Below are 27,015 nucleotides of genomic sequence, written 5' to 3'. Positions count from 1 at the left end.
ACATTGAGAAGTGTAGAAATATTGGAGATAACAATGGTCTCATTGGTAGTAGCTGGAGATGAGGATGCAGACATGATAGAGAAGAAAAAAAGGAAGAAAAAGAAAAAAGAGGAAGATGAAGGTGGCAGCTAAAAAAAGGTTCACATATCGTAGTTATGCGTAGATATCATATAAAGTATGAGGATTAGATGTTTAGGAATACAATACATATATATTGAATTTACACAAGGTGTTAGGTATTAACTAATGGCTAATATATCCTTAAGTATATATCGCCTACAAAACTATCAACTCTTAATTTTTTTTGGAAATTTTTTAAAAACAAATTTAGAGTTAATTATGTTAATAATATACAAAATATGTACTTTTATAAAGAAAAAAATATACTTCTATAAAGACGGTATAAATTGTGAAGATCTATACTTTGCATATAAGAATGGACACATGAAAAAAGAAATACTACTGAAGATCAATAGAAGACATGCACACCTTTACCTGTAACAGACGTTCAAGTTTTCTAACAAAGGTTCTGTTTGGTTTATGATATCTAGTTTCTAATTTGGAATTTTGTTGAAATAGTTACCAAATTTTTTTTTGTTGAAACCCTAAATGATATATCTGTGATGGGACTGGTATTTCTACCGCATCAAAGTTTCAAAAGATTTGCTAATGAAGTTCCTGCATATTGATTCATAAAATCACAAATTCAATTAAACCCATTACTATATAAAATTATAGCACGTAAAAGTTTTGCTCCTATGAGTCGTATTATTTTTGGTAAAGATTATATGGGAAACTTGAAAGAAGATCTCGTATTTGGAAATAACATGTTTATCGTATAAAAGATAGTTACGTAATATTTTAACAATTAATAATAATCAATAATTAGGTCCTAATATTTTGACAATCTATTATATTAAAACAGAAGTCACAACTTCTCTTCATGTGTGATATTTCATTTTGGACCATCTATTAAAAATTCATTACATTCAATTTCTTTATTATTAATGTATATTAAAATCACCTTAAACCCCACAGCTCTACTATTTAACAGAAAACAATAGTTTATATATTTTATTCTATGTGAAATAAATTAAGATCATTATCCCAATTTATATGACTATAATCAAACATGCCATAGAAGTATGTTTCCTAATGTCAACTTTTACTCTGTGCTCTATGTCATATTTCATGTTTATATTTGTCCTTTTCATGGTGAACAAAAAAAAATTGTCATTTTCCTGTGTTTACACATATGCTTTAAACAAACTTCTATGAACATAAATAACTTCTGTTCATATTTGCACCATGTGCATGTATTGGGATATTAGTATTGAACATGTTTCTTCCATAAATTGCAGTCATATTTACACGATGATGTGTTATTGTTCATCAATTTCTTCCAAAAATTCATATTCCTCGATTCATATTTCCTGTCCGTGGATGTAAATGTACAAGAAAATTTAACAACTAATAAAATTATAATGGTTAATGACTTGAACATGAACATTTCTATCGTTTTTAATTATACTTTTACTTTATAAACCAAACACAGTAAGCATTTAGAGAAGATGATGATGGTACAGTTCAATTAAAATCGGATATAAAATAATTCATAAAATCGCATAATTTTATTCAGTTAAATATAACATATTTATTAGAATCATAATTTATTTTTCACAAAATATGGGTTAGTATATTTAACTAAAACGATTTTTAACCTATGTTTAAAATCGTAAAGTTAAAATCCAAGAATATCGTGATTGTAACCATATTTGAAAAAACATTATTATCAAAATTAAAAAAATAATTAAGATATTACAAAAATATGGTTTAAAGAAAATATTTCAAAGATATATTGTTCACAAAATATGGATATATTTAGTTAACTAAAATATTTTTTCCTACATTTAAAAGTCGGATAATTGTAAACCAATCATATCGTGATTATATCCATATTTGAAAAACTATTATATTAATTTAGTTGAATATTGATCCGCACAACCGGGTTATTATTTTCATTTTTATACACAAACTTATGTATTTTACATGATTAATTGCATATAATTTTAATATTTGCCATATTACTAATCTATTCTATTAAAACAACAACATGACCAGTTGATAAAAGTTGTGTCCAACATTTTTTCTGAAATTTAAAATGTAAATCTAAATATATAACAATAATAACTAACTATACACGGTTAATACGTATTTTAAAACAACTCCTTCCAATATATTCGGGACCAACTTCTCTCTATAATGCTTTATTGCTCTTGACGCAACGACAAAGCATCTAATATATTACTTGATACTATGATTACATCATAATTTCTGCGTAAGTTCATTTTATACCCAATATGTTTATTCTATATAATAATACATATACAACTAAATCAGAAATTGATATATATATATATATAATACTAAAACATGAATATATATATATATATATAAACTGGTGGAAATATATTTCTTAAGTTTGTTTACTATAAAATGAAACTTTAAAATTTATCTAATTTTTTTTCAAAAAATATAGTTTATTAATATTAATTAGTGATGGAACGGGTTTTTAGTGACATTTAATTTTTATAAGTGTACTTTTAACAGAAATAAATATCCATATAAATTTGATTAATTTAGTGGGTTTTAAATAGGTTGTTCAATTGAAAAATATTTATTAAATATGATTTAACTTAAAGTTAGTGAAGACCATATTAGCTCATTTACATATATATATATATATATATATATATAACATTAAATATTAAAAAATTTATTCGGTTTTCAGTCAAGTCTATAAAAAACCGTTCGAGTATATAGGCTACGTCTAAAAGAGTATGAGAGTTTCGATTTTTGGATCAATTCCGTGTCGGTTTTTTGGTATAAATATTTTTGACTAATTATGTTAGGTAACTATTAAGAAAATATAAATATTGCAAACTTTAGGAATAAATTTTAAAAATAATTTTTGAAATGCATATGACACAAGTGTATAGCTATGCAATTTGACATATTTAATATAATTTAATATATCTTTTGGTAAATATATTAAATACAATATGATTAAAAAAATACAAAATATAAAAATTAAATTTCTCCAAAAAAATTAAAACAAAAAGTATTCCCGCCCTTTTAAGGGCGGGTCAGAATCTAGTTGATTTTTTAAAACACAACCATTTTAAAGTTCATATGCACTAATTTAATTTATTTGTTTTTATTTTCAGTAATAGCATATTTTAAATCATGATACACAATTCTAAATTGAAAAATGTTATTGGTCAAGGATCAAAATTCTAATTGAAAAGTATTATATTAAATTATTATCGCAAATTTAATATAAAATTTTATCTGAGTTAAGTTATAATTAAAAAAATTATTAGATATTTTAAAAGTTTATATTAGTTAAAATGAAATATAAATTTAATTTTTAAATAAACATGAAATTAACAAAATAGTTCGAAGTTTTGTTTAAGTGAAAAATAAAATATACATTTATTTTACAAAAGTACGAAATTTTATTAAATATTTAAAAGGTTTATTTAATGAGAAAATGTAATATATATTTATATTGTAAATAAAAAGATATGAAAAGAATTTATGTGGATACAATTTGAGAGAAAATATAGGAAAATCTATTTGATTTGTTTATTTTAGAATAATTCAAATAATTCAAATTATACAAAAATTAATTTAAACTACTTTCTAAAGGAAGATTCAAATAAAAAAATTACACATGAATTAAGTCATGTGAATTTGAAATAATTAATTGAATAAAACAAACAAGCTATAAAATTTAGGTATTTGAAAAATAATATAGATAATTAAATATACATATAAATAAAAATAAAATAAACATCCGCACGGTCGTGCGGATCAAGCTCTAGTTGATATTAACTTTCAAAAGCGAAAGTGGTGTGAGCTCGCATGTTTATATATAAGAAATCCACTCAGTCGCGTTGGCAACAAAGCAGCCGTGGAATCATTAAGAGTAAATATTTAAATGGTAACTGGGATCTACGTGGATTATATAATGACACAATTAGTAAATTAGTTACGCGTTAATGTTGTGCCATGTGCTTTTTTTAAATTGGTTTCTGAATTTCCATTTTTTCTTAATTTTCATTATATCAAACAATATTTTGGAATATGAATTAGTTGCTACTTTGGCGGCTTCTCTAAATGGCTGGAGACGAAATTGACTCGATCTTTTTGAGTCGAGAGGACTTTCAAGATGGACAGCATATTTGCCAGTCCATGCAACAGGTGTCTTCATTTTCAACTGCCGGGTTAACATATTGGGGGATCTAAAAGAAATTTTAATCAGAGGTATTATCATGAATTTTGAGTTACTTAAATGCATTTTCTTATAATTTGAGATACTTTTTAAAAGAAAATCAAAATATTTAAGTAATATTTAAAAAATCAAAGTTTAACCGAGAACACGTGATTCAGTTGGTTGTAACCTACGTACAATCCTGCTAACATAGATGATAGATATCCCTAACTTAGACACTTCAAATGGCAACAAGAAAATGAAGTTAATCTGGTAGACATGTTTAAATCAAAATCTCAGTGGAAAGACAATCACAATTCAAAGTTATATAGTGACCGTAGCGTCAAGGGTTAGCAGCATATACAATCCCCACTAGAACAAACTATAGTACAAACCTCTAGACTACTAGAGTACATGGCTTGGTCTTTTTTTTTTTTTTTTTGATAATTTTGTGTGAAGGATAATTCTATCTTCAATTTTTTTTAAAAAAATATTTAGACGGAATAAAACAGGAATATATAAAATAAAAAAATCACATATATTATGTATCAATTGAATTATAGAAAGTAGCAATATTGGTCACCTTCTCTAAACAATATGCTACATATCTCAAATGAAACAAAGACTCACACAAAATTACTTAAAGAAAACTTGTATTTAATCACTATCACTATTACTTAATCTATCTTTTAGGATATGTGAAGTTACATTTCTGATGGTGGTGTGACAGTGGCGTATACAACGGCGTATACAACGGCGTAAACAGTAAAGACGTAGATGATGGTAAAGACGACATAGAAGGAACATTACCCGCCATGGAACAGACTGTGAAAATCGAGAAATTCATACACCAGGCATTTTCATATGAGACACCACTAATAAATTAAGGTTTCTCCGCCATAACGCCTTCATATGGGACACTTACAAGAAATTCATCCCTCTGCCGCTCCGCCACATCGCGTCCGATGGCAAATAAACCTCAAAATCTGGCCATCTTCTCCTTCCTCCATCATCAACGAGCTTCGCATAGTCACTGCTGATTAGAGAAGAAGGTTGCGACTTTCCCAATGCATACATTCTCTCCATAAGAACAATCAAAGATTTTGTCTTTATGATAAAGTTTCGATTTTTATGTGTTTTTTGTTAAATATGCTGCTTTAAGAAGGAGACTCTTGATTGATCCACATTTCTGATGAGACTTGTAGTTTGAAAATTTGTAGTTTTACTAATAAAGCGTAGTTTTACTAATAAAGTGTACATGTTAATGTTTGAAAATCGGTGTACAGTGTGTACTTTTGTAATTTATTGTACATGTGGATAGTAAAATCTATGTGTGCACGTCGATGTTATTGGATGTACAAATCTTACAACTTGCAAATTATATTATAGATTTGCGTATGTCTATTTAAGTAATGTTAGTATTGCTTCATGGCTTGATCCTTTGAATAATAATTAGTTTGTCAAAATCTTTTTTCAAGAAAACATGTGTATATCTATGATGGTGGTATAATCATGATGTATACAATGATGACAACATTGTGATCGATTCAAGCTTCAACCATGGCGTTTATGTCTTCTCGCGTCGCCGTTCTCTGTTATTGTTTCAAAACCGCAGGGGAGCCTTGACCAAGCTCAAAACCGCAGGGGCGTATAAGTGATGTCCACATGTACGCTGAATTTTAACATTATCCAGGTGTACAAAATAACATGTGTACACCTAAATCCAGTAAGAGACTGAGCTACAAAATCAATCGGAAAGTGATAGACTATCTCAGATAGTACGGATGGTGGTTTTAAGTTATCCAAATCATGGTCTCATCATGTTCCAGTAGAAGAGATCAAGAAAATTCAAACCTTGTCTTATCTCTGGCGATGTTTACTCAAAAGCCAACTTCTGAAGGAGGTTAAACCACCATAATCAAAAACATAACAAACACACATGTATACATGTAGCTCCTTATGAATTTGATATTTTTAATTTATGTTTCATCTTCTTCTTCATCTAAATGTACTTTCCTTTCTTATAAGATTAATTTTAGAAATGTATGCATCTATATTTAGGCATGTGTACATGGTGTCCTCAAACCTAGGTTGTACACATGTACATTAAATTCGTTTCTTGTCCACAATCATGATTTTTTAATGAGTGATAATTTTGTAATAATTTCATCTTCTTTGTACTAGGATTTTCTAGGTTTCCTGCAAATATATCTCAGAGCCGCCACTGATTTTTATCATGCAATATTCATTATTTTGTGTTTTTTTTACCTCCAGCACCTACAAATTTTGTATAGATTAACCGATTAACACCAAAACCAAGAAAAATTAGTTTTTGAGTTTTGGCAGATTATATCCAAATCGCCATAGCTTTTATCTGCCGAACATTTACCCATTGGTTCCCCAATAGTCTATGCCGTGATGCCACCGCATCCTTCGTCGGTTCGGTTGAAATGTTTCACACCGTCTGAGGAAATGTAAAACTTGTGGTTGGAAACGTTTGCAGCAAGGGCTTTGTTCACATCAAGATTGTGTTCAGGTGACGATGGTACAAAAAGAATCCGGCAAATGATTTTAGGAAGACCATGATGATCACTCAGCTTCTTCATCTTCATCCTCTTTTGCAATTAAAAGCATTATTTTATAGATTTTCTCTTGAAATTAAAATTGTTTCTAGTTACAGAGAAAAAAATATATTAAAAACTGTAGGATCCATTTAGTTTCAAGAATGAGCTTAGTTAGCTTGTAATTGCAAAAAAAACTACCTTAAGAGCAATAACTGCCTTATAATGTAATAAACTCATAAACAGTCCTATAGTGTAAACCACTCTTTTTATTGATAAACACATGTTATGCTCGACCATCTAGGTAGCTATCTGGATCTAGAAGCACATATTCAATCCTTAACACGAGATACTTATACTAATGTCATGTTTTGCGGAGCAGGAACTGGATCAATGCTTATGCTTGCATGAAAAGGTAGTGAATAATAAAGTAGCTTTGATCTCATCCAAACATATGCTGCGGCTAAGTTTTTTAAGTGGTGATTCCTTTAATGCTCTTAGAATAAACGAGCCTTCGCCTTCTTTGTTCACGATCAGATCTGGTGTCCTTTTGGAATCTTTAATCCAGTCACTATGAATTTATAATCAATAAACACACTATATGAGAATATGTATATATATTGCATAACGAAAGTGTCCACATATATTATAGGTACAACTTTTTATCAAAAAAAAAATAAAAAAATATAGGTACAACCGTGGCCGAGTCATAAGAACAAGAAAATAGTTATTGTGGTTTAGTTGTCCTCCACAGTTTCAAAAGGGGACACTGTGAAATAATGCAGCTAGTGAGATTTTCGGTGGTGGAAAATTAACAAACCATATTGGGGAATATATAAAAGGTACTTTCTACTCTTCCCCCTTTATATTTTTATATTTTTAGTCGCACTAATGTATTTAAATGACGTTCGAACAGTCCACTCCATAAAATTTATTTACTTAGGTACGTTTGATTTTAGTCGAATAGATGTTTATCCCCTATAAACTAATAGAAAAACATTTAAAAAAAGTTATAACATGAAGTTTGTACTAATTAAAAAAGTGATCTGCTGAGTTGTCACGTAATTAGAATGCTAATTTTGCTTACATGGCGGCTTGAGAATCAATTGAAAATTTTGTTAGTCCAAAATTAAATTACTAAAAAATGTTATATTATATAGTATGTCCATTATGAACCATTCATTTATCAAATTAAAATTATTATACATTCTTTCCATAAATAAAACCTACGGAATTATCTAATGTGATTAAGATATATATGGCAATTAATGATTCTAAATATTAAAGATTTGCTAATAATTTGTATATTTTCTATCATTTTTGTTTAATTATTTATTATTAAAACAAATTACACAATTACATTAATCATATAATAAAAATTTAGATTTTTTTGTATATGTTGTATTTTGAATTTTTCAAAACGAGTATAAATTATTAAAACTGTTAAAAGTCTTACATAAACTTTTGTGATCAATGTTTCATTTTTTCTCTCTATAATAAGATACAATGATTATAAAATCATATGAGTATATAATTTTATTATATATATATATATTTCATATCGTTGAAATTAAACTATACATCATATGAAAATACATATTTATATTTTGATATCTGATTGAACATATATTGAAAAGTTAATATTTTAGTTTTGAAATCTTCATTGTTTTTTCTAAATAATTATATATTATTAAAACCACTAAACATTCCACATTAAAAAATCGTTGGTGTAAAATTTTATTACACAAATATGCAAATAATCGTAAAATTATATGAGTAGAAACCTCATTTAATAAATATCCATATTAAAAGTATACTATATATCTATGTTAATATCATTTAAATTTATTTATATATCATATATGATAGATAAGATTGATTGTTTTGATTTACTTACCAAAAATCTTTGCGAATAAACAAAAGATATCATTTTATTTATATGCGCACGCCAATTTATTATATAATAGTATTTGATTTCTTAATTTTTTAATATATAATTATTATTTTATTATTTCATAATATGCTGAAAAACATAAAATAAGTAATAAATATAAAATATATATTCTGCACAAGACGCGGATCTTAACCTATGTATATATCTCTTTAATAATTTTAAATCTTAAATATTTTCTAAATCTTAGGCCAAAACAAAATAACGAAATGAGAATAAACTCAAAAATCAATATTTATATCGAGCAATAAGCAAAATTAAAAAAGCGACACAAAAATGAGAAAAATATTGAAGATAGATAGGATTGACACGTGAACGTAAACTTCTCATAACTATAATTAACTTTTAAATTGCTAAATCATGATATAAAACCGAGCAGACAGAGTTTCATTATAACCAAATAGTAGGTCTGATTTTTTTCGGCCTAAACGTTAGGTTCTTATGCGATAAGTGATTTTTTTACCTAAAATATTTTTAAAAGTGGAATCACCTCATCAGTAAAAAAATTATGTAATTAACAAAAAGTTTTTAAAAAATTGTTTAAGTGCCAAAAATATTAATTCGATCAAGAATATAAATTTTATTTTTTCATACGATATTTCTTAAATAATTTTCAAATAAATTCACCATGCGCAAGACGCATGTGTTATCCTAGTATTATCCTAAAGCTGAATCACCAATATTCCTGGTGGATTTGTAGGTATTGGGAATTTTTTTTCCTATTTTCTTTTTATAATTAGACATCGAGAATCTTGGATCTCAGCTTCTACCCAAACACAACAGAGAATTTATACACTTGCAATCGATTCTCCTAAGTTTCTATTGTCAGAACTCAAAAAGCATCAGACAAGTATTCCAACTATTTCTCATCTCTTTTTCGATGCCATAATGCACTATTTGATTAAAAAAAAACTCGTCGGTACTTGCATATACCACCACTTTCTCGTCCGCATATATCCCTTGTGTTTACCAGTTGTTTAAAAGAAAGAACTACTCTCATTTTTATTTTAAAATATTTAAAATTCAGATAAGAAATAATGATTTAAAAGTATAATTTTCAGTTAATTATATTTACAGAAGTTTGGATTGTTTTTTTAATTTGTTGAATATAAACTAAATTTTTATTTTGTGATGTCAAATACATTTTCAGCTTTTGGATATTACAAGAGTAATTTTCAATGCAAATTGTAAAGCTATTCATAAGTCTGACAAGGCTGTAATCTATACTATAGCGCACAATCATACTTTTAAAATCATTTAATTTTAATAAAACAATTGTTGTAAAAGTATGTAAGAATAATATGCATTGCACTGATTAAAAATGTTTTGTAAATTTTACACTACATATGTTCATATTCATATATATATATATATATAATTTATTTATATTTGTGATATTTTTATTATTAAATCTACAATTTTATTTAAACATAATTTTAGTTTTTGATGTTGATGTTTTATAATCGACATCTTGAAACCGTCTTATATTAGTCAATTCCTTTTGATTTATATCGAAACAAAATAATTGGTTTTTTTACTCCGTTTTCTAATGACTATATATTTTACATGGTTTTTTTTTGAACTGTATATCTTACATGGTTGATGGAACAACATACAAAAACTATAATTGTAAAAACGTCTATCACAACATGATCCATTATATAATAAATAAATTGATGTTGTTAATTTTTAACATTTTAATTTTATAAAACTAAAAATATAGTAATCTAATTTTTAATATTTAATTTTAAAAATATTCCCTTTATAAATTAAATAACTAATATTAATTAAAATTTTATTTATTATAAGTGATTAAAATAAATATGTGAAATACATCGATTTGTGTTATTTTTTCTAGTTAGATGACATCAACAAAAATATGTATGTTAAGATTCTTAAACTGTCAAAAATAAATACATATGTATATGTGTTCAGATAGATGGTATATAAATTCCTCAACTTGAATATTTTAACTATAAAAATCAACTTGAATCTTACGTTTGGCTTACTATTATAGATGAATTAGTACCTCAACTAGTACATTTTTTTGGTGAATAATGAACAAATTAACAAAAAACCCAAAACGTTAACTTTACACTTCTAGACTTACCATCATAAATTGTTTACTATCTAATTATAATTTCTTGGCATCAAAATTTTATTTCATTATTCAATCATGAGGTAATCTTAGATCGGAACACAACAACCAATAAATAATAAATCCTTAAAAACAAACATCAGTTTTCTCTTTGGCAGTGATCGGGGCGGCTATCAACGACCCTTTTATCCGGTCAACTTGTGATTTTCTCTTTGTTTACACGACAAACCAAAGCCAAGTTTTAATTAATATAGTCAAACAAATATTTGATGAAAATTTATTTCAACATTAAATAGTGTGTGTATATATATATATTATAATTCCAAACTCAACATCATACTGACATAAACAGATAGATTTTAGTCCACCAATCCCAAGAATTATTCGTATAAATGAATAAATAAGGTATTTGCTAAAACATTAAAACAACTGTTCTAATAAAAACTGTTATTTTTATTTCTAGCGTGCAATCCATTTTATGTGAAATCTACTAAGAAAGATCCGGTATAATGAACTAAAAACTGAAAATTTTATAGCTCAAGTCCAAATGGCTGATGGTTAAAAGTTACTTGTGTTAGTTATCTCTCTAATATGGATTATAGAATGTCCGTCAAATTGGTCACTTACATATCTCTCGAAATGAAGTTGAAAGACTGACTCACAGTTCCACTATTACCTATTTTCTTTTCTTTATAATTACTACTTGATCTTCTTTTCTTTCAACGGGGAAGTCTTCACCATTTCAATATACCGGAGGGGTTGAACATGAACATGATCTATATGCATAATTAAATAGAATAATCAGCTCAAAAGTTACTTGTGTTAATTATCTCTCTAAGTAGATGTTTTTTAAAATAAGGATTATAGAATGTCAAATTGGTGACTTACAGATCTGTCGAAATTCAAAGACTGACTCACAGTTCCACTATTACATATCTTCTTTTCTTTTTAATTACTACTACTTGATCTTCTTTTCTTTTGTTCAAAAAAAAAAGATCTTCTTTTCTTTCAACGGAAGTCTTCGCCATTTCAATATAACGGAGAGGTTGACCATGAACATGATCTATATAAATAATTAAATAGAATAATCAGTTTATAATTACCGTTTATAATCTATATCTTATCCAAAAGGGTGATTAATTATATCGAAACGATTACCGTAGTCTTTGAATTATCTGGCATCCAGCTTCGTAATAAGAAAAAAATTACAAGTTATTCTATTTTATGTTCACGAAAAACGTTATATATTAATTCTTTTGTGACATTCATATTATGTCCCCAAAAGAATATGTTTGACATAAAATGTAGACGAACTTTTCTTAGATGAAAATAATTATAGGAAAACGAAAAATAACCATGTGTTTTGCCTTATTGAGGATTCACTCTGTTGTCTTTTTTTTGTTCACTCACTCTGTTGTGTTCATGAGGAAAAAATCTTTTCAAATATGAAATTATCTCATTGTTATGCTTGGTCTTTCGTAAATGCTTTGAATGACAAAGTAAATGCTGATCTATGGATTTTAAATAGGGAAAATTATTTTTTAGGCCCAAAAAATGATAACTCTTATTAGGCTAATCTCATATACTTTATGTCCTATTAGTTTGAATAATTTCAAAATGGCAATATTGCCCTTAATTTCAATTAAAAATTCAAAATTACAATTAATAAAACAATTGTTAAATATGAAAATATAATTTTTAACTAAAATAATTTTAAAACAAATATCTTAAAAATCCCCAAAAAAAAACTTAAAGTTCGAAGTTTTTTTTTTCTCAAAGGGATTGACCGGATTCCGTAAGAAACCGTTCGATCTGAACCGGTCGATCCGGATAAATATATCCAGAACAACAAAAATATGCGGAGCATATGCTGATCGACCAAGCCTAGGTCACTCGATCGCAGAAGCTCAACCCCACTTCGATCGATCGGACGCGTCTTTGGGATCGATCGATCTCGTGCCCAGATAAGTCATCCAAATCGATTTCCTGATTTTTGTTGGTTAAATCCGGTTTGATTTTCACTTGATTTGAACCAAATAAACACGAGTTGAACTCATAAAACTCAATTTCTAGTCAATCAAAACCAATTTTTCTCTTTTCCTTGAAGAACAAAGGGGAGAAGAAGATGACGTGAGAAGAAGTTTCCAAATCGATGCTTTATTTTTTTAATTTAAAATTTGATTTTGTAAATCACAATTTTTTTAAATGATTTAATAAATATAAGGAAACTGAATATTTCCAAATATTCTCTTCCCATATTTTTGGAACTGATTATCCTTATCCGTAGAATTTGTATTCTACTATATGTAGAACACAGTAAACATGTTTGAAATTGATTTCTACTAGTTTTAGATTTATAGTATGTGTGGATTTCAATTTCTACAGATTTTAGATTTATAGTAATGCGTAGATTCCGGATTCTACAGATTAAGCGTGAAATGTGTTTTTCAAATATTTTTAGATTACTATTATTTACGTAGATCACGTATTCTAAACATATTAGATTCAATGATAAAAGTGGATTACATTTTCTAATATGTAGAATGTCAATTCTATTTTTTGTAGAACATAATATGAAATTATGATTTAAACATTTTTAGAACTGGAAAAAAATACCAATAAGTTGATATAGGTATTTCATCGGTAGTTACAATTTTGATTTTTTTTTTTGTTTATAAAACTATTTATTTGAATTATTTTGGAAAATACTAAAGAGTATTAGAGGAAAAGATGATACAAAAACAAATTAGCCTAATAGGACATAATTATCATTTTTTTGGCCTAAAAAATAATTTTGCCTTTTAAATATTAGTTTGAGTTTTGATTTAAATGACTTTTGTTAACAAAAATACGGGGAGTGAGAGATCTAACTAAATGAGGGAATTAAAAAAAAAAAAAAGAGATTGAAGTGCATGGAATAGAATAGAAGGACGCTGATGGCTCTTTTTTTCGATTACTTACTCAAAAAGAGTTTTTTTTAGACTCTCATTTAGACTTGTACTCAACTTGTTACAAACAAATTCTTATTATTTCGATTACTTACTGAAAAAGAGTTTTTTTTTTGTAATATTTTATCCCACTTTGTTACTTAGTACATGCGAGTACTTGAAAATAATAATTTATTAGAATAGATTTGAGAATTTGTTTTGTTTACTTTATTAGAAAAGAATACTGAAATTGTTCTAAATAAGATATATGTGCATATTAATATAGACTATGTAATTTTTGCTTTATTATATCCTGACCAATCTTTTTTTTGTCACAAATATCCTGACCAATCAAATTATAATTATTTGTTTAAGAATTAGTTCAGTTGTATATAATCTATATATTAAATACCTTTTTAAAAAATAACAATTTTCTTAATCTTCATGGTTTTTTTATCTAAAACAACCTTTATTATAAATCAGAGGGAATAGTTTTTTCGTTTTGATATTTGGATGAACATGAAGATCATAACAATAATAATGACGACCTAGTGGTGGTGGAAACTGTAGTGTTGGAGATGAATAATGATGATTATAATGCCATCATCAACAATTCAACTATGTTATCACATAACTGGAAATAAAGCAGAAGAAAAATCCAACTTGGAAGTTAATGATCTGAATTCATATATTTTGGCCAATGCAGTTATATAGAGGAGAAAAAGAAACAGATAAGTAAAATAAGTTAATTAATGGTTATAGCATTTTATCATCAATTATGAAAATGCATTTTCAGTAATATAGTGGTGAAATTTTGAATTGTGTTTGTGTAGTGAACCTTTGCTTTGTAATGTTCCTTGGGTCGTAGATTCTTCATATTATATAATTTATTGAATATTGACAAAAAAAAATTAATTTATTGAGTAATTGGGTTGTCAGTTACAAAAAAAGAGAGTAATTGGCGTGTTAAATACATAATAAGATGGGAATTTGTAGGAATGGAAGAATAGCCAAAATCATGTAGAAACCCAATCTGTTTCAAATAATATAAAGTATATTTTGGTTTTGTATGTTAAATTGAAATTAAAATATATATATACATATATATATTAAACTAGCTGTAATTTTTTATTTTTATTTAAGTTTAAAAGTTTTATTTTTTAAAAAAAAAATTGGTTAAAATCATTTTAAACATTTTTAGATATGAATGTTTTTTTCAGATCTAAAGACATCAGACTTCATAGCACACTTCTCGCTAGACTTCTCGTCATACTTCTCAAGCAGATTTCTCAAAAATATTCTTCGAAGACTTCCCGACAGAATTCACATGAATTAAGCGAAAAATTAAAATTTGAAATCTCCACATGAAATTTCTATAGAAGAAGTCTGCTTTCAAAATCCAAAATTCGACCAGAATTTTGGAATAAAATTTAAGAAAAGTTATTTACAAGTCTTCAAAAAATCTTCTAATACATATTAAATGGTTCATTCTTTATTATCAATTGTAGAACTAACCTACATAAACTTCCTGGCAGACTTTAAAAACATCATGTGACTGAAATCGGTCTAATAGAAGACTTATCAAGAAGTCTTCTTTGAAAAAACAAAATTTTGCAAATGGTAAATTTCAAAACTAACATACGTATTAGAGAGAGAAGTCTTTTGTAAAAATAATCAGTTGCACAACTAACATATATATTGACCAAAATACTTCAAATACTTCTCTAGAAGTTTTTTCGAGGGAGAAGATTTCTTCGCGAAACAGACCTGAAAAAATATAATTCTTAAATCCAATAAAATTCATGTTTAGTTACCCACTCGTTATTGACTAAGAGACATGAACTTGAGTAACTCCAATAAATTTATAAATGTTGAAATCAAATAGTTAGGATTTTGGAATGAAATGAGAAAAAAGTGAATTAGAAATGGTGTGTGTATGTAAAAAATAAGGATATAAAGATGTAAATGTTGATTTAAGGAACATTTAAAGCTTAAATTGATTGTTCATGATGGTTGATGTATTGATGATAATGACAATGTTGTAAATAAAATATGAAGATAATAAAGTAATACAAATTTTTTTTTTTTAAATGTTAACTTTTGTATTTAACTTCAAGCTTTAGGTCAGTTCTCCAAAAGCCAAAAAAATAAATAAAATAAAGCCAATTTATTAAAATTAAGGCAAAAGAGAGATCAAATGTTGCATACGCATTTTGTTTTCTGAAACATTTTTCGGACTCGCGTTTAATCCGCGTTCCTTCATTTACATCATTTTTTTTTATATACAGAGGCATAGGCAGAGGTATGTTGAAGGGAGGGGGTCAGCTGACCCCACTAGTTTTAATTATCTAAAATGTTTTGTCCAAATTTACAGCATTTATCCCAGTACAAATTTTCGATTGACCCTTATATTTTGTGAAATCCACGTTACTCCAACTAAAGAAACTATTTTATCATCTAAAATTTAAACCCATATAAGTAATTTTAGCTACAAAAAATAGGTTTCCAAATAAAGTAAAACACGTATTTGTATCATTTCCCTTGTTTGAATTGCAGAACATACAAAAATTTAAAGCGATTGTTAATGAATTAAATTTAAAATTAAGGTTATGTATTTTTCTTTTAGATAAATTATCATTGCTTTGATGGTTTCAAATACATTAAAACAACTATCCTTTGATTCTAATTTTAATACTAGTAAAAATTGGGTAAAATAATAACCTATATAAATGTCAATAGATGATATTTCAATATCAATTAATTTAAACTATCAATTCTAATTATAATATTTAACTCCAAATCTGTTTCAATTTTTCAGCAATAATCAATAAATTTAAAAATCATATGTAATAATTATCCAAAAATTATTATTTTATATATTATTATTTTAGTATTATTATTGTTATATAAGATTAACCCGGTTGAAAAAATTTCTTGCTCCCCCACTTTTTATACGACCTTTTATAATAGCTATTCTTATAGCTGGATTTTCAGTCCGGACCTACATCGTTTTGATACTACTGAATCTGATATATTTGGAAGTGATCTTAGTTGATAAATTCTAAATGTGGCGTTAACAAGCCGCATGTCCTACGTTTACAATACTGTATGAGTTGACCTATATCTTAGGCAACGTTAACCTCTATCTTATCGCGCGAGTCATCAACATTGTTAGTAATTTTGATAACCCAGCTCTCTTTTTTGAGATTAAAATGACGGCTTCGATTGGTTACATGTAGTATTAGAGTTGAATTACAAAAAAAGTTATACTTTGATGTAGTTTGCAGTAAAAAATTTGTGGTAAAAACTGTAGATTTATGTAGTGAGATTGCAGTTAAAATATGAGTTACTATATTTTTAGAATAATTGACTGGTAACGTTTTTGATGTATAAATTGCAGTATATATCATTTAAGAGAATATTATGAATATCAATAATAGTAACATTTATCATAAATTTAATAAAATTTATTCAGAAAATTAAAAAAAAAATTAAATCAACCTAAGGAAATGTATTTGAACATATTTTTATAACAAAAAGTGCATATATATATTTATATATAAATTATATAATGAGTTTTCACTAAAATGTGAATTACTATTTTTGTTACAATAATTTTTGATATATACTTCAAAATAATAAAATATTAATAACATCAATAATATTTATAAGAAATTTAATAAAAGTATTAGATAAAATAAATATATATTAATTGAAATTTAATTAAAGATATTTAAATCTGTGAATTGTATATTATAAAAGGCTTCCATATACATAAATATTTTTATGTCTATAACACTATAATCATCAAGCAGAATTAATAACTAAAATTATAGAAAAATGTTTAAATAATTAGATGTTAACGTACACATCCATGTGATCAATTAAAAAATTAATTTGTTTTAAATAGTTAAAAGTGAACGTGTATTAATCAGTTGAAAACCAAAAAACAATAACTCAAACCTTAACCCATCACTTTTCTCTTGATGTTGAGTTAGAACTTGATTTATCAATTTTAGTAAAGAGATAACTCAAAACTTTAATTCAAGTACAACACATTATAACTCAAACATTAACTCAAAAACATAAAAACAATTCTTGCTTGGTAACATTTTTTGAGTTATCCTTCTAACTCAAACTTAATCAATGGTAACTCAGTCACCAATCAAAGCCGACAATGAGCAACTGGAAATCCAAACCTTTTTTCTTGTTTGCATTTCTGGAAGTACTGATCTTTTTGATCGGAGTGTACACTGCAAGCATGTTGTCTCTGGACACAATAAATTCTTGATTTGCGTACAACACACGTATGCAATGTATATATACTCACACATAACTACGTGTCTACACAAACTTATTTAACTACAAATATTTTTGCGTGATAAGAGAGAATTAGATTCTTTCTTATAGTAATATTAGGAATTCTTTCTTATAGTAATATTAGGAATCTTTACTCAAGTCAAGATTTTTATATGTTGTTTCCAAGATCTATGATGAAATTTAAACAATGATATTCATGAGGCGCATGTAAAGATGTACGTACTATTAAAACGTAACTGCCTGACAAGACGATAAACAAAAGACTAAACAAAACTAGAGGTGATGATGATAGTGATAATACCTATGATTATTATACCCACATCTGGATCCATTTAGCAAGCTGGGTCGGGTTAACCACACCAGGAACGTGGGTCCCATCTGTTTTGAACACATTCGCCACCTTAGAGTAGCTCTGGTGAGCAGCCTTCTTCTTCACTTCCCTGTGTTTCTGCGACGGCGAGTCTAGCGGCCCAACTTCAGCCCATCCAGGATATAGCTTTCGGCCCAACATGGTCTCCCACGTGAGGAACTCGTGAGCCATGTAGCCGGCCAAAAGACAGTTCGATGTAGACAAAGTGGCTCTTGGATCGAAACTGAAATCACTCTCCGTCGCGCCCTTGCGTTTCCCGGCGTTTGAAACGTATGCGCTTGTTGGTGGTTTTGACTCATTTGTTTGGGTTTAGGACCTTTATAGGTTCGTTGGATCAGGGTTATAACGGTCGATGTGTATAAGAAAGGAGGGTCAAAATGTCAATTCCCTTTCATCTGACGTCCAACGCACGTCTTTCGAGGAGATTCTATGCAACTCTATGAAATAGATTCTATGCACAGTCACACTACAATACATCAAAATGATAAACCCAAAAATTTTTATCCACAAAAAAATTATGAAAGAGATTCCACAGTCATACAACATCACATCAAAATGATAAATCCAAAAAATAACACCATCACAAATGAAAATGAGTTATAAATAGTTGTGAGTAGGCTATACTGAGTTTTTTTGAATTCCATTAAAACCTTGGTTTCCTCTGAATTCCATAGGCTATGCTGATTTTTTTTTATCACCCATTGCAATCTTATGTGAAGTTAATCAATATTAGTAAGAACATACACACAAAAATATTTATCACAAACAAACAGGTAAACATCAAGGTTCTTGCTACTAGTCTAAACAAATAAAATAATGAAATCAAACGTAAACTTGAAAGAAACAGATATGACAATCAAACCATTTTAATATATGATATAATGAAAAACAGAGAAATAGATCATAAAAAAAAGATAAGAAAAGTGAGTAACCAGAAACTTTTATTATCTTGCGAGCTTTGATGATGAATAAAAAGTAAAGAACAATTCTAGGACACTCATTTTGTTTATACACAATTGAACATACCTTATTTTGAATATATTATATGGAAAATAGATAAACAATAGTAGACAAAAGTTAACATAAATCACAATAAGTCATCACCAATCAACCAAAAGATTATATGGATTCTATAAATATGGAAAGACATATTGTCAGAATTAATGAAAATATTTACAGAAGTAAAATCCTCTCGACTTTTGAAATCAGTGTGAATTATCTCCCCACTAACCCCCCCCTTATATTTGATTGATAAATATGTTATGAGGCGTTAAATGGGTCTCAAGTTTAATCTGATGGACATTTTAGATATTCGTTGGGCTCTGTTGGAGAAATCATCGCGATTTGTATATTTTACTTTTTGGTCCAGTTAATATATTATTAATTTTTTATAATCGATAAATTTTCTTATTCTAGGTAGAAGCAACCTATCTTGATTTGAATCTCCATTTCTTTAATAGGAAAACTCAATGCGATGAAAATAACACACTTACACAAATCACACATAAATTCATAGAGCAACGATGGGGCATGTATAGTGATATAGATGAAGATGGAGAATTGAGCTACAATCGAAAAGCATAAGGAAGAGTGTCTTGCATTATGCATATGATATTGAGCGTTGCTTCGTTGGTTATAAAGGGAATAGAGGTCAGATACTGAGAAATTATGTTAGTAACTACTTCAAGAATCGTTTAAGTACATAATGTTTTGATATCATATCCTACCAAAAAAAAGAAAGAGAAAAGGATTGTTGTTAAAAGAAAATATATTTGGTGCTACGACATTTCTTTTGGAATTTCATCAAACGAATGATACATAAGCAATTTAAAATCTGTTTCATATTGAAATTGGTTGTAAAGATGGATAAGTTGGTACCAGAGGTTATTACCTCAAATAGAAAGGACCACTATTGTGTTAGAGAACTGCTGGAACGCAATTAATATAACATGATGTGATTTCAGGTTTAGGGGATTACAAGTTTTAACCCTGAACCTCTTGATATTCAAAAAAAAAAAGATGGTCTCAACAATTTTTGAATTGTAAAATAAACTCTCAACAATTTTTTTTAAAAGGTATAACCCCTTAACTTACAAGCCGCTAACATTTGTCACCCTGGTTTAAAACCTTATAACTTAATTGAGGGGCTTTCTTCCTAGTGAAAAATAGTTGATGGTTTTAATCACTAAAACACATTTTAAATAATTTGGTTTAAGAAAAAAATAAGTTGATTTTTCTCTCATTACCAAATACTTTTAATTATTACTATTCAAAAATCTCTACAATAGATAATTTATTTGACTCATTAACAAAAAATGGCTATAACAAAAATAACAAATTTAGCAATTGTTAGCAAATAAATCACGGAGGCTTGTTTGTTGATTTTACTTTTTACTTATATCTATCTATATTATTATTTGCAAGTGATGTTTATACTTCTGAGCTCTCATGTTAAAAATTAGAGCAGTTAAAATCGTTGGTACCTTTAATAAATGGTTACATATAATTTATTATATAATTAAAAAAATTGTATTAATAATATAGATTTATATGTTATATTAGATAACTGATTATAAATTAATATAACGAACTTGTAAAAATAAAACATATTAAAAAGATAATTCTTATATATATTATGTTGTTCTCCATGAATAATAGTCTTCTATTATAAAAGTTAAAAATTTATGATATAAAACAATTTATAAGTTAATATATCAATTAAGCAAAAACATTTGTATAAAGAGATTTTATAAAATATTTTTAATATATGAGTGCTTTTAGAATTTTACACAATAAAAACTATATATATATATATATATTTGATTAAAAACTTTGTTATATATAAATAATTTCATGTTTGTTTTAAAACTTTATGGAACATAAATAATAACTTTTCATGCTGGTTTTGAATTAATGACATAAATTCATAAGTTTAGGTAAGAAGATTATGTCCGCATGTGCAGACAAAACAACTAGTATGTATATATTTGATGTTTATGTGACTAGTTGTATATCATTTGTATTTCAGTGGCTCAGACTAGGAACTAAATTCAGTATTAATTAGTTAAGTTTGAAAAGACTAAATATTGCGTACACTCTCTTATGTCTTAACAATCATAAATAAAATTGTGGATGAAAGAAAATCTATTGCCTTTTTATAAAAAATACATTTTCAAAAATAAATCTTTTGGGTGGGGGTGGGGGGGGGGGGGGTAATTAGCTCGGAAAAATTTCATGTTTACCAATTTCATGGTACCACTTTTCATCTTTACCACCATTAAAGGGACATTTTCAAAAATACATTCTTCATTATTCTCTATATATATAATAAATCATTATTTAAATAAATAAAAAATAAAATAAAATAAAAAATAATAAATTATTTCTCATGTTTTCGAATTATATTTTTTCAAATTCAAACTTTTTTATAAATTTTTTTTGAATTTGTTTTTCGATTTTTTTATTTTTTCAAATTTTATTTTTGAAATTTGAAAATGATGTTTGAAACTATTTTTTAAATCTTTTAATATATTTTTAAGTATTTATTTATATATTTATTAGAATCCTAAATTTCATATTCCAAAAACCCTACTCTACTCCTCAACTCTAAATCTTAAGTCTAGATTAGTTAACCCTAGGGGTATAAGTGTCTTTTTCCCTTCATTAAAAGTGATGGTAAAAGTGATTAGGGTAAACATGAAAAATTGTACTATGAATGTGATATTTGTGGCAATTTCCCTATTAGCTCCCAGTGTAAAACGCAACTATTATTGTATTTAGCTCAACTCCAATGGGACACTAAAACACCAAACTTGGTGTAATTTCATCTCCAATAAAACATAACAAATGACATCATCCCATCAAATTTGGTGTAGAGTGAATAAGTGTTACATCAAATTTGGTGTAACACTATTCATCACACCAATTATTTAATATACATATTTTATAATGTTTCCATCTAACAATATAATTCAATTATTATTATTAATTAGTTCAAATTTGTAACTAAATATAAATATAATGTACTATTTGTATTTTTCAATTATTTTTACATAACTATTTTTTTAAGAATGAAATGACTAAATGATTATTATCATTTAATTTATATTTAAAAATTTAAAATATCATAGAAATTTTATATTTTATTTTTAATAATGTAAAATTTTAATTAGTATTTTATAAAATATGGAAATAAATAATATAAGATGGATAAGATTAACATGCATATTAAATTTTAAATAAGCACTCAAAACATAAAACTACAAAACTCAAACCAAATAAACAGTACACACAACAAACTAATATTAAATGAAATAATAAACTAAAAGAATTAATTTAAAATTTAGGCAATTCGTTTCCGCTAAGGTAATAATGGTAATGAGAAAAATCTTGTTGGTCATTTGGTGACATTTGTTTTTGAATGAATGTTAAATTTTATTCATTCAAAAACTTCTTTGTGTTACATTTACAATGCTTCATATGAAAGAACAGATTTTTTATACATTTTATAATCTATATTCTTCTTTAAACTTGAAGCTGGCCTTGTTGTGAACCTGAATCTAAGTTCATCCTCCAACTTTGTGTATCCCATTCTCTGAACCGATGAAAATTTATTTCTGATATTTTTCTCCATGATTCTGATCCGAGTTGTTGTATTCAAAAGCTTCTCACCATGCCTTCTTCTATTCCTCTCCATCCATATTCCATGAATAATCGTTTGAAAAATATACCTCAATGTGAACTGCTTTGCAGTGTTTTGATCTATGGAGATCAAATCAACTATCTCTCTCCAACTTCTCGTAAAAGCTCTTCTCATCACTCCTCTTACAAGATTTTCCAACAGAATTTCAGAGAATCTGCATTCAAAAAACAGATGGTTCCTGGTTTCCAATGGTTAATCACATAATGAGCAAGCAGTGTTGACAGGTCCTCCCCGCTTCATTATCCTATCGCCTGTAGATAGTCTACTGTGTATAACTATTCATGTTGGTGGCATTTGATCTTCACCTTGACATAGTTGTCATTGAACATGATCTCCTTGAATGTGATCTCTTTGAATTTGAGATGCTTGATATTGAAATCCATAATGTTGGCTTTGTGAACCTTGTCCATGTTCTTCATGTTGGCTTGTTGATGATCTTCTTCTCAAAGTTATTTCTCTTTCGTTTTCAATATACGCACGAGATACTCGATCAGTTATAGAGCTCAAATCCGCAAATAATATTTTATACTCTTGCTTTCTTTGTACCTCGACTTTTTTTTATCTTTGAATTTTATTTCTTTCAGAAGTATCTTTAGCAATAGCTTTGATAAGCTTATTATTTTTCTCCATCATTATTTTAAATTGTTCCTCATATTTTTTTTGTTTCTCTTTCCTTTTTCACACCCATAGGTCTTTGAGATAAATTAAAAGTAGCATATTTGCTATTCATATTTAGATCAAATGAATCCATACCGGGAGATGGCGATGACTCTACTTGAGGTGATGGAGATGACATAACATTTCGAACTTCTTCTTGCAATGCATCAGCTCTGTTAGGGAAATTATTTGGAAATTTCTTAACCTTTAAGGATTGGCCAGACATGGTCAAATTTGAACATTTTTTGTATTTTTCTTCTTGTGTTAGTAATATTTCCACTTGGTTTAGCTGGTCCGCAAGAATTTATTAATGCAAAGACAAATTGTGTAAGACATGAGATAATTAATGAATGCAAAGATAAATTGTGTAAGACATGCCTAACTTATGAATGCAAAATACATGATATGACTTATGAATGCAAAGAAAAAATGTGTAAGCATATGAGATAATTTATGCATGCAAAAACAAATTGTGTAAGACATGAGATGATTTATGACTTAAATAGTAATATCTTCGCTCGGTTTAGCTGGTTAAAAAAAAATCGTGTAATATGTTTGCTTGGTTTAGATGGTTAAATAGTAATATCTTCGTTTGATTTAGCTGGTTAAAGACAAATTGTGTAAGACATGAGATAATTTATGAATGCAAATAAAAATTGTGTAAGACATGTCTAACTTATGAATGAAAAAAAAATTATGTAAGACATGAAATGACTTATGAATGCAAAGAAAAATTGTGTAAACATATGAGATGACTTATGCATGCAAAAAATTGTGTAAGACATGAGATGATTTATGAATGCAAAGACAAATTGTGTAAGAGATGAGATGACTTATGCATGCAAAAAAAAAAAAAATTGTGTAAGCAAATGAGATGACTTGTGCATGCAAAAAAAAAATTGTGTAAGACATGAGATGATTTATGAATGCAAAGACAAATTGTGTAAGAGATGAGATTACTTATAAATGAAAAAACAAATTGTGTAAGACATGAGATGACTTATGCATGAAAAAACAAATTGTGTAAGACAACTTGTGTAAGACATGAAATGATTTATGATCCAAAGATAAATTGTGTAAGCACATGAGATGACTTATGCATACAAAACAAATTGTGTAAGCACATGAGATGACTTATGCATACAAAACAAATTGTGCAAGACACGAGATGATTTATGAATGCAAAGACAAATTGTGTAAGAGATGAGATGACTTATGAATGCAAAGACAAATTGTGTAAAACATGAGATGACTTATGAATGCAAAGAAAAATTGTGTAAGACATGAAATGACTTATGAATGCAATAAAAATTGTGTAAGAGATGAGATGACTTATGAATGCAAAAAAAAAAAATTGTGTAAGCTAATGAGATGACTTATGCATGCAAAACAAATTGTGTAAGCACATGAGATAATTTATGAATGCAACGACAAATTGTGTAAGAGATGAAATAACAATATAATGGTACCATACTGGAAATAAGATCAATATCAGCAACATTTTCTAATTCTACATATAAAAGATGAATTTTAACTATGGAAGTTCATTTCAAATATAATTTTAATACAATTTTAAGTTAATCTCAAATACATTCTTCTTCTTCTTCTTGCTCAAATTACTACAAACAACAATTTTCTCATTGCTCAAAACCTAGCTGACTCGGAGGCTTTCCATGGAGTATATGTTCCCGGTCATATAGTAATCAATCGTGACCGTGAAAATTCTTCTTGCAATCTCTTCAACGATTAATTTTTTTTTTCTGATAATCCTTTGTTCAATGAGATGATGTTCCGGCGAAGATTTCAGATGAATCGCCCTTTGTTTATGCGTATCTATGAAGCTGTACAAAGATATGATAGTTACTTTATCCAACGAAGAGATGGTGTCGGTAAATTTGGGTTGTCTGGTTTACACAATGAGATTGCTTGATCAACTACAGTCTTTGGCTCGTATAGGAGGTTTGCTCCAAAATTTGCAGTGAAGATAGACTGGTAGAAAGTGGTTATCTCATGTGCTATAAGAGCTTCCTCATACAGTGCACTGCCCTCAGCATTTTCTATAATAGCAATTCAGTTCCTGGCCCGTTTCCCTTTGTAGACTGCGTGAAAAAAACATGAGTTCTTATCTTCTGCTGCAAGCCACATAAGTCTGCTCCTTTGCCTCCAGAAATCTTCTTCATCCTTATAAGCTCTGAGGAGTTCTAGATTAAGCTGAGCGATGAGAGTGTCATCTCCTGCAGTATCTGCCATAGCGGCTTCAACTTCCGCCTTTAGACTCTCAATTCGTAGCTTGCTGTTAGCAAACTGCTTTTAACTTCTAAAAAAAGCTCAAAAGTGAAAACATACGGCATCACATAAATATTGTCAATCACCTTATTAAATTATTATTTTTATTTAGTTGAACATAAAACTTAGACACAATAAACAATTTTTATATTTTCTTAAATTTAAAATTATAATCTTAGACAAAAAAATTTATATATTTATTTTGAATAAAATGTATGAAATATTTTTTTATAAAATTAATAAAAAAATTTATATTTTTTTAATAGGAGGTTCAAAGGTGACCCGTAATCTGCACGTGGTTTCCGTTTGCCCAACGGTCCGTATTCCACACGTGGTTTCCGATTGCCAACCATCTAATCCCCCTGGTCTGGAACCAGCCGGCACTAATACCCATTACCCAAGGACCATAATAATTTCTAACTGCTTCAACTGTTGATTTACTTATATTGGATCATAATAATTTTAGATATCATTATAAAATTTAACATGAACACAACACGTACAAACTGATTTTCGAATAATATTTTGAAGTATAATAATATGATTAAGATATATTGCTTAAATTAAATATTTCTAAAGCCATTTTTCATGTTTACCTAGGTCACATTTACCATTACTTTTAAAGAGTCAAATAGACACTTATAACCGTATAGTTAACTAATTAAGACTTATACATAGTTTAGATTTGAGGGATGAAGTTTTCGGAGGTGAGGTTTAAGATTTTAATAAATATATAAACAAATAATTAAAAAATATTAAAAAAATTTGAAAATAGTTTCAAAAGGAATTTATGAATTTCAAAAAGATAATTTGAAAAAAATTCAAAAACAATTATAAAAAGTTTGAATTTAAAACGTATAATCCGAA

At 27.5% G+C, this 27,015-nt stretch overlaps 1 protein-coding gene and 1 pseudogene across 1 annotated transcript; both read right to left on the bottom strand.

The window, feature by feature from the left end:
• Window positions 1-18,443: 18,443 nt before the first annotated feature.
• On the bottom strand, window positions 18,444-23,518 carry LOC106355097. Its single transcript, XM_013795107.2, has 3 exons — window positions 23,511-23,518; window positions 23,234-23,359; window positions 18,444-18,780 (listed from the first exon to the last, which is right to left on the bottom strand). Exons 1-3 carry the CDS (start codon window positions 23,516-23,518, stop codon window positions 18,444-18,446), a joined length of 471 nt encoding a protein of 156 aa, XP_013650561.1.
• Window positions 23,474-26,542, bottom strand: LOC106355096 (annotated as a pseudogene).
• Window positions 26,543-27,015: the final 473 nt, after the last annotated feature.

This window comes from Brassica napus, chromosome A7 (genome assembly GCF_020379485.1).
Source record: "Brassica napus cultivar Da-Ae chromosome A7, Da-Ae, whole genome shotgun sequence".
NCBI lineage: Eukaryota > Viridiplantae > Streptophyta > Magnoliopsida > Brassicales > Brassicaceae > Brassica > Brassica napus.
The sequence above is the reverse complement of the archived record's forward strand: the minus strand, read 5'-3'. Positions and strand labels throughout refer to the sequence as shown.

What these genes read in the sequence shown, in the direction of transcription:
- LOC106355097 (XM_013795107.2), bottom strand. An exon ending in GCAAAGCAGTTCACATTGAG is followed by an intron (nt 18,781 to 23,233) that starts GTATATTTTTCA and finishes ACCACCAACAAG; the next exon opens with CGCATACGTTTCAAACGCCG.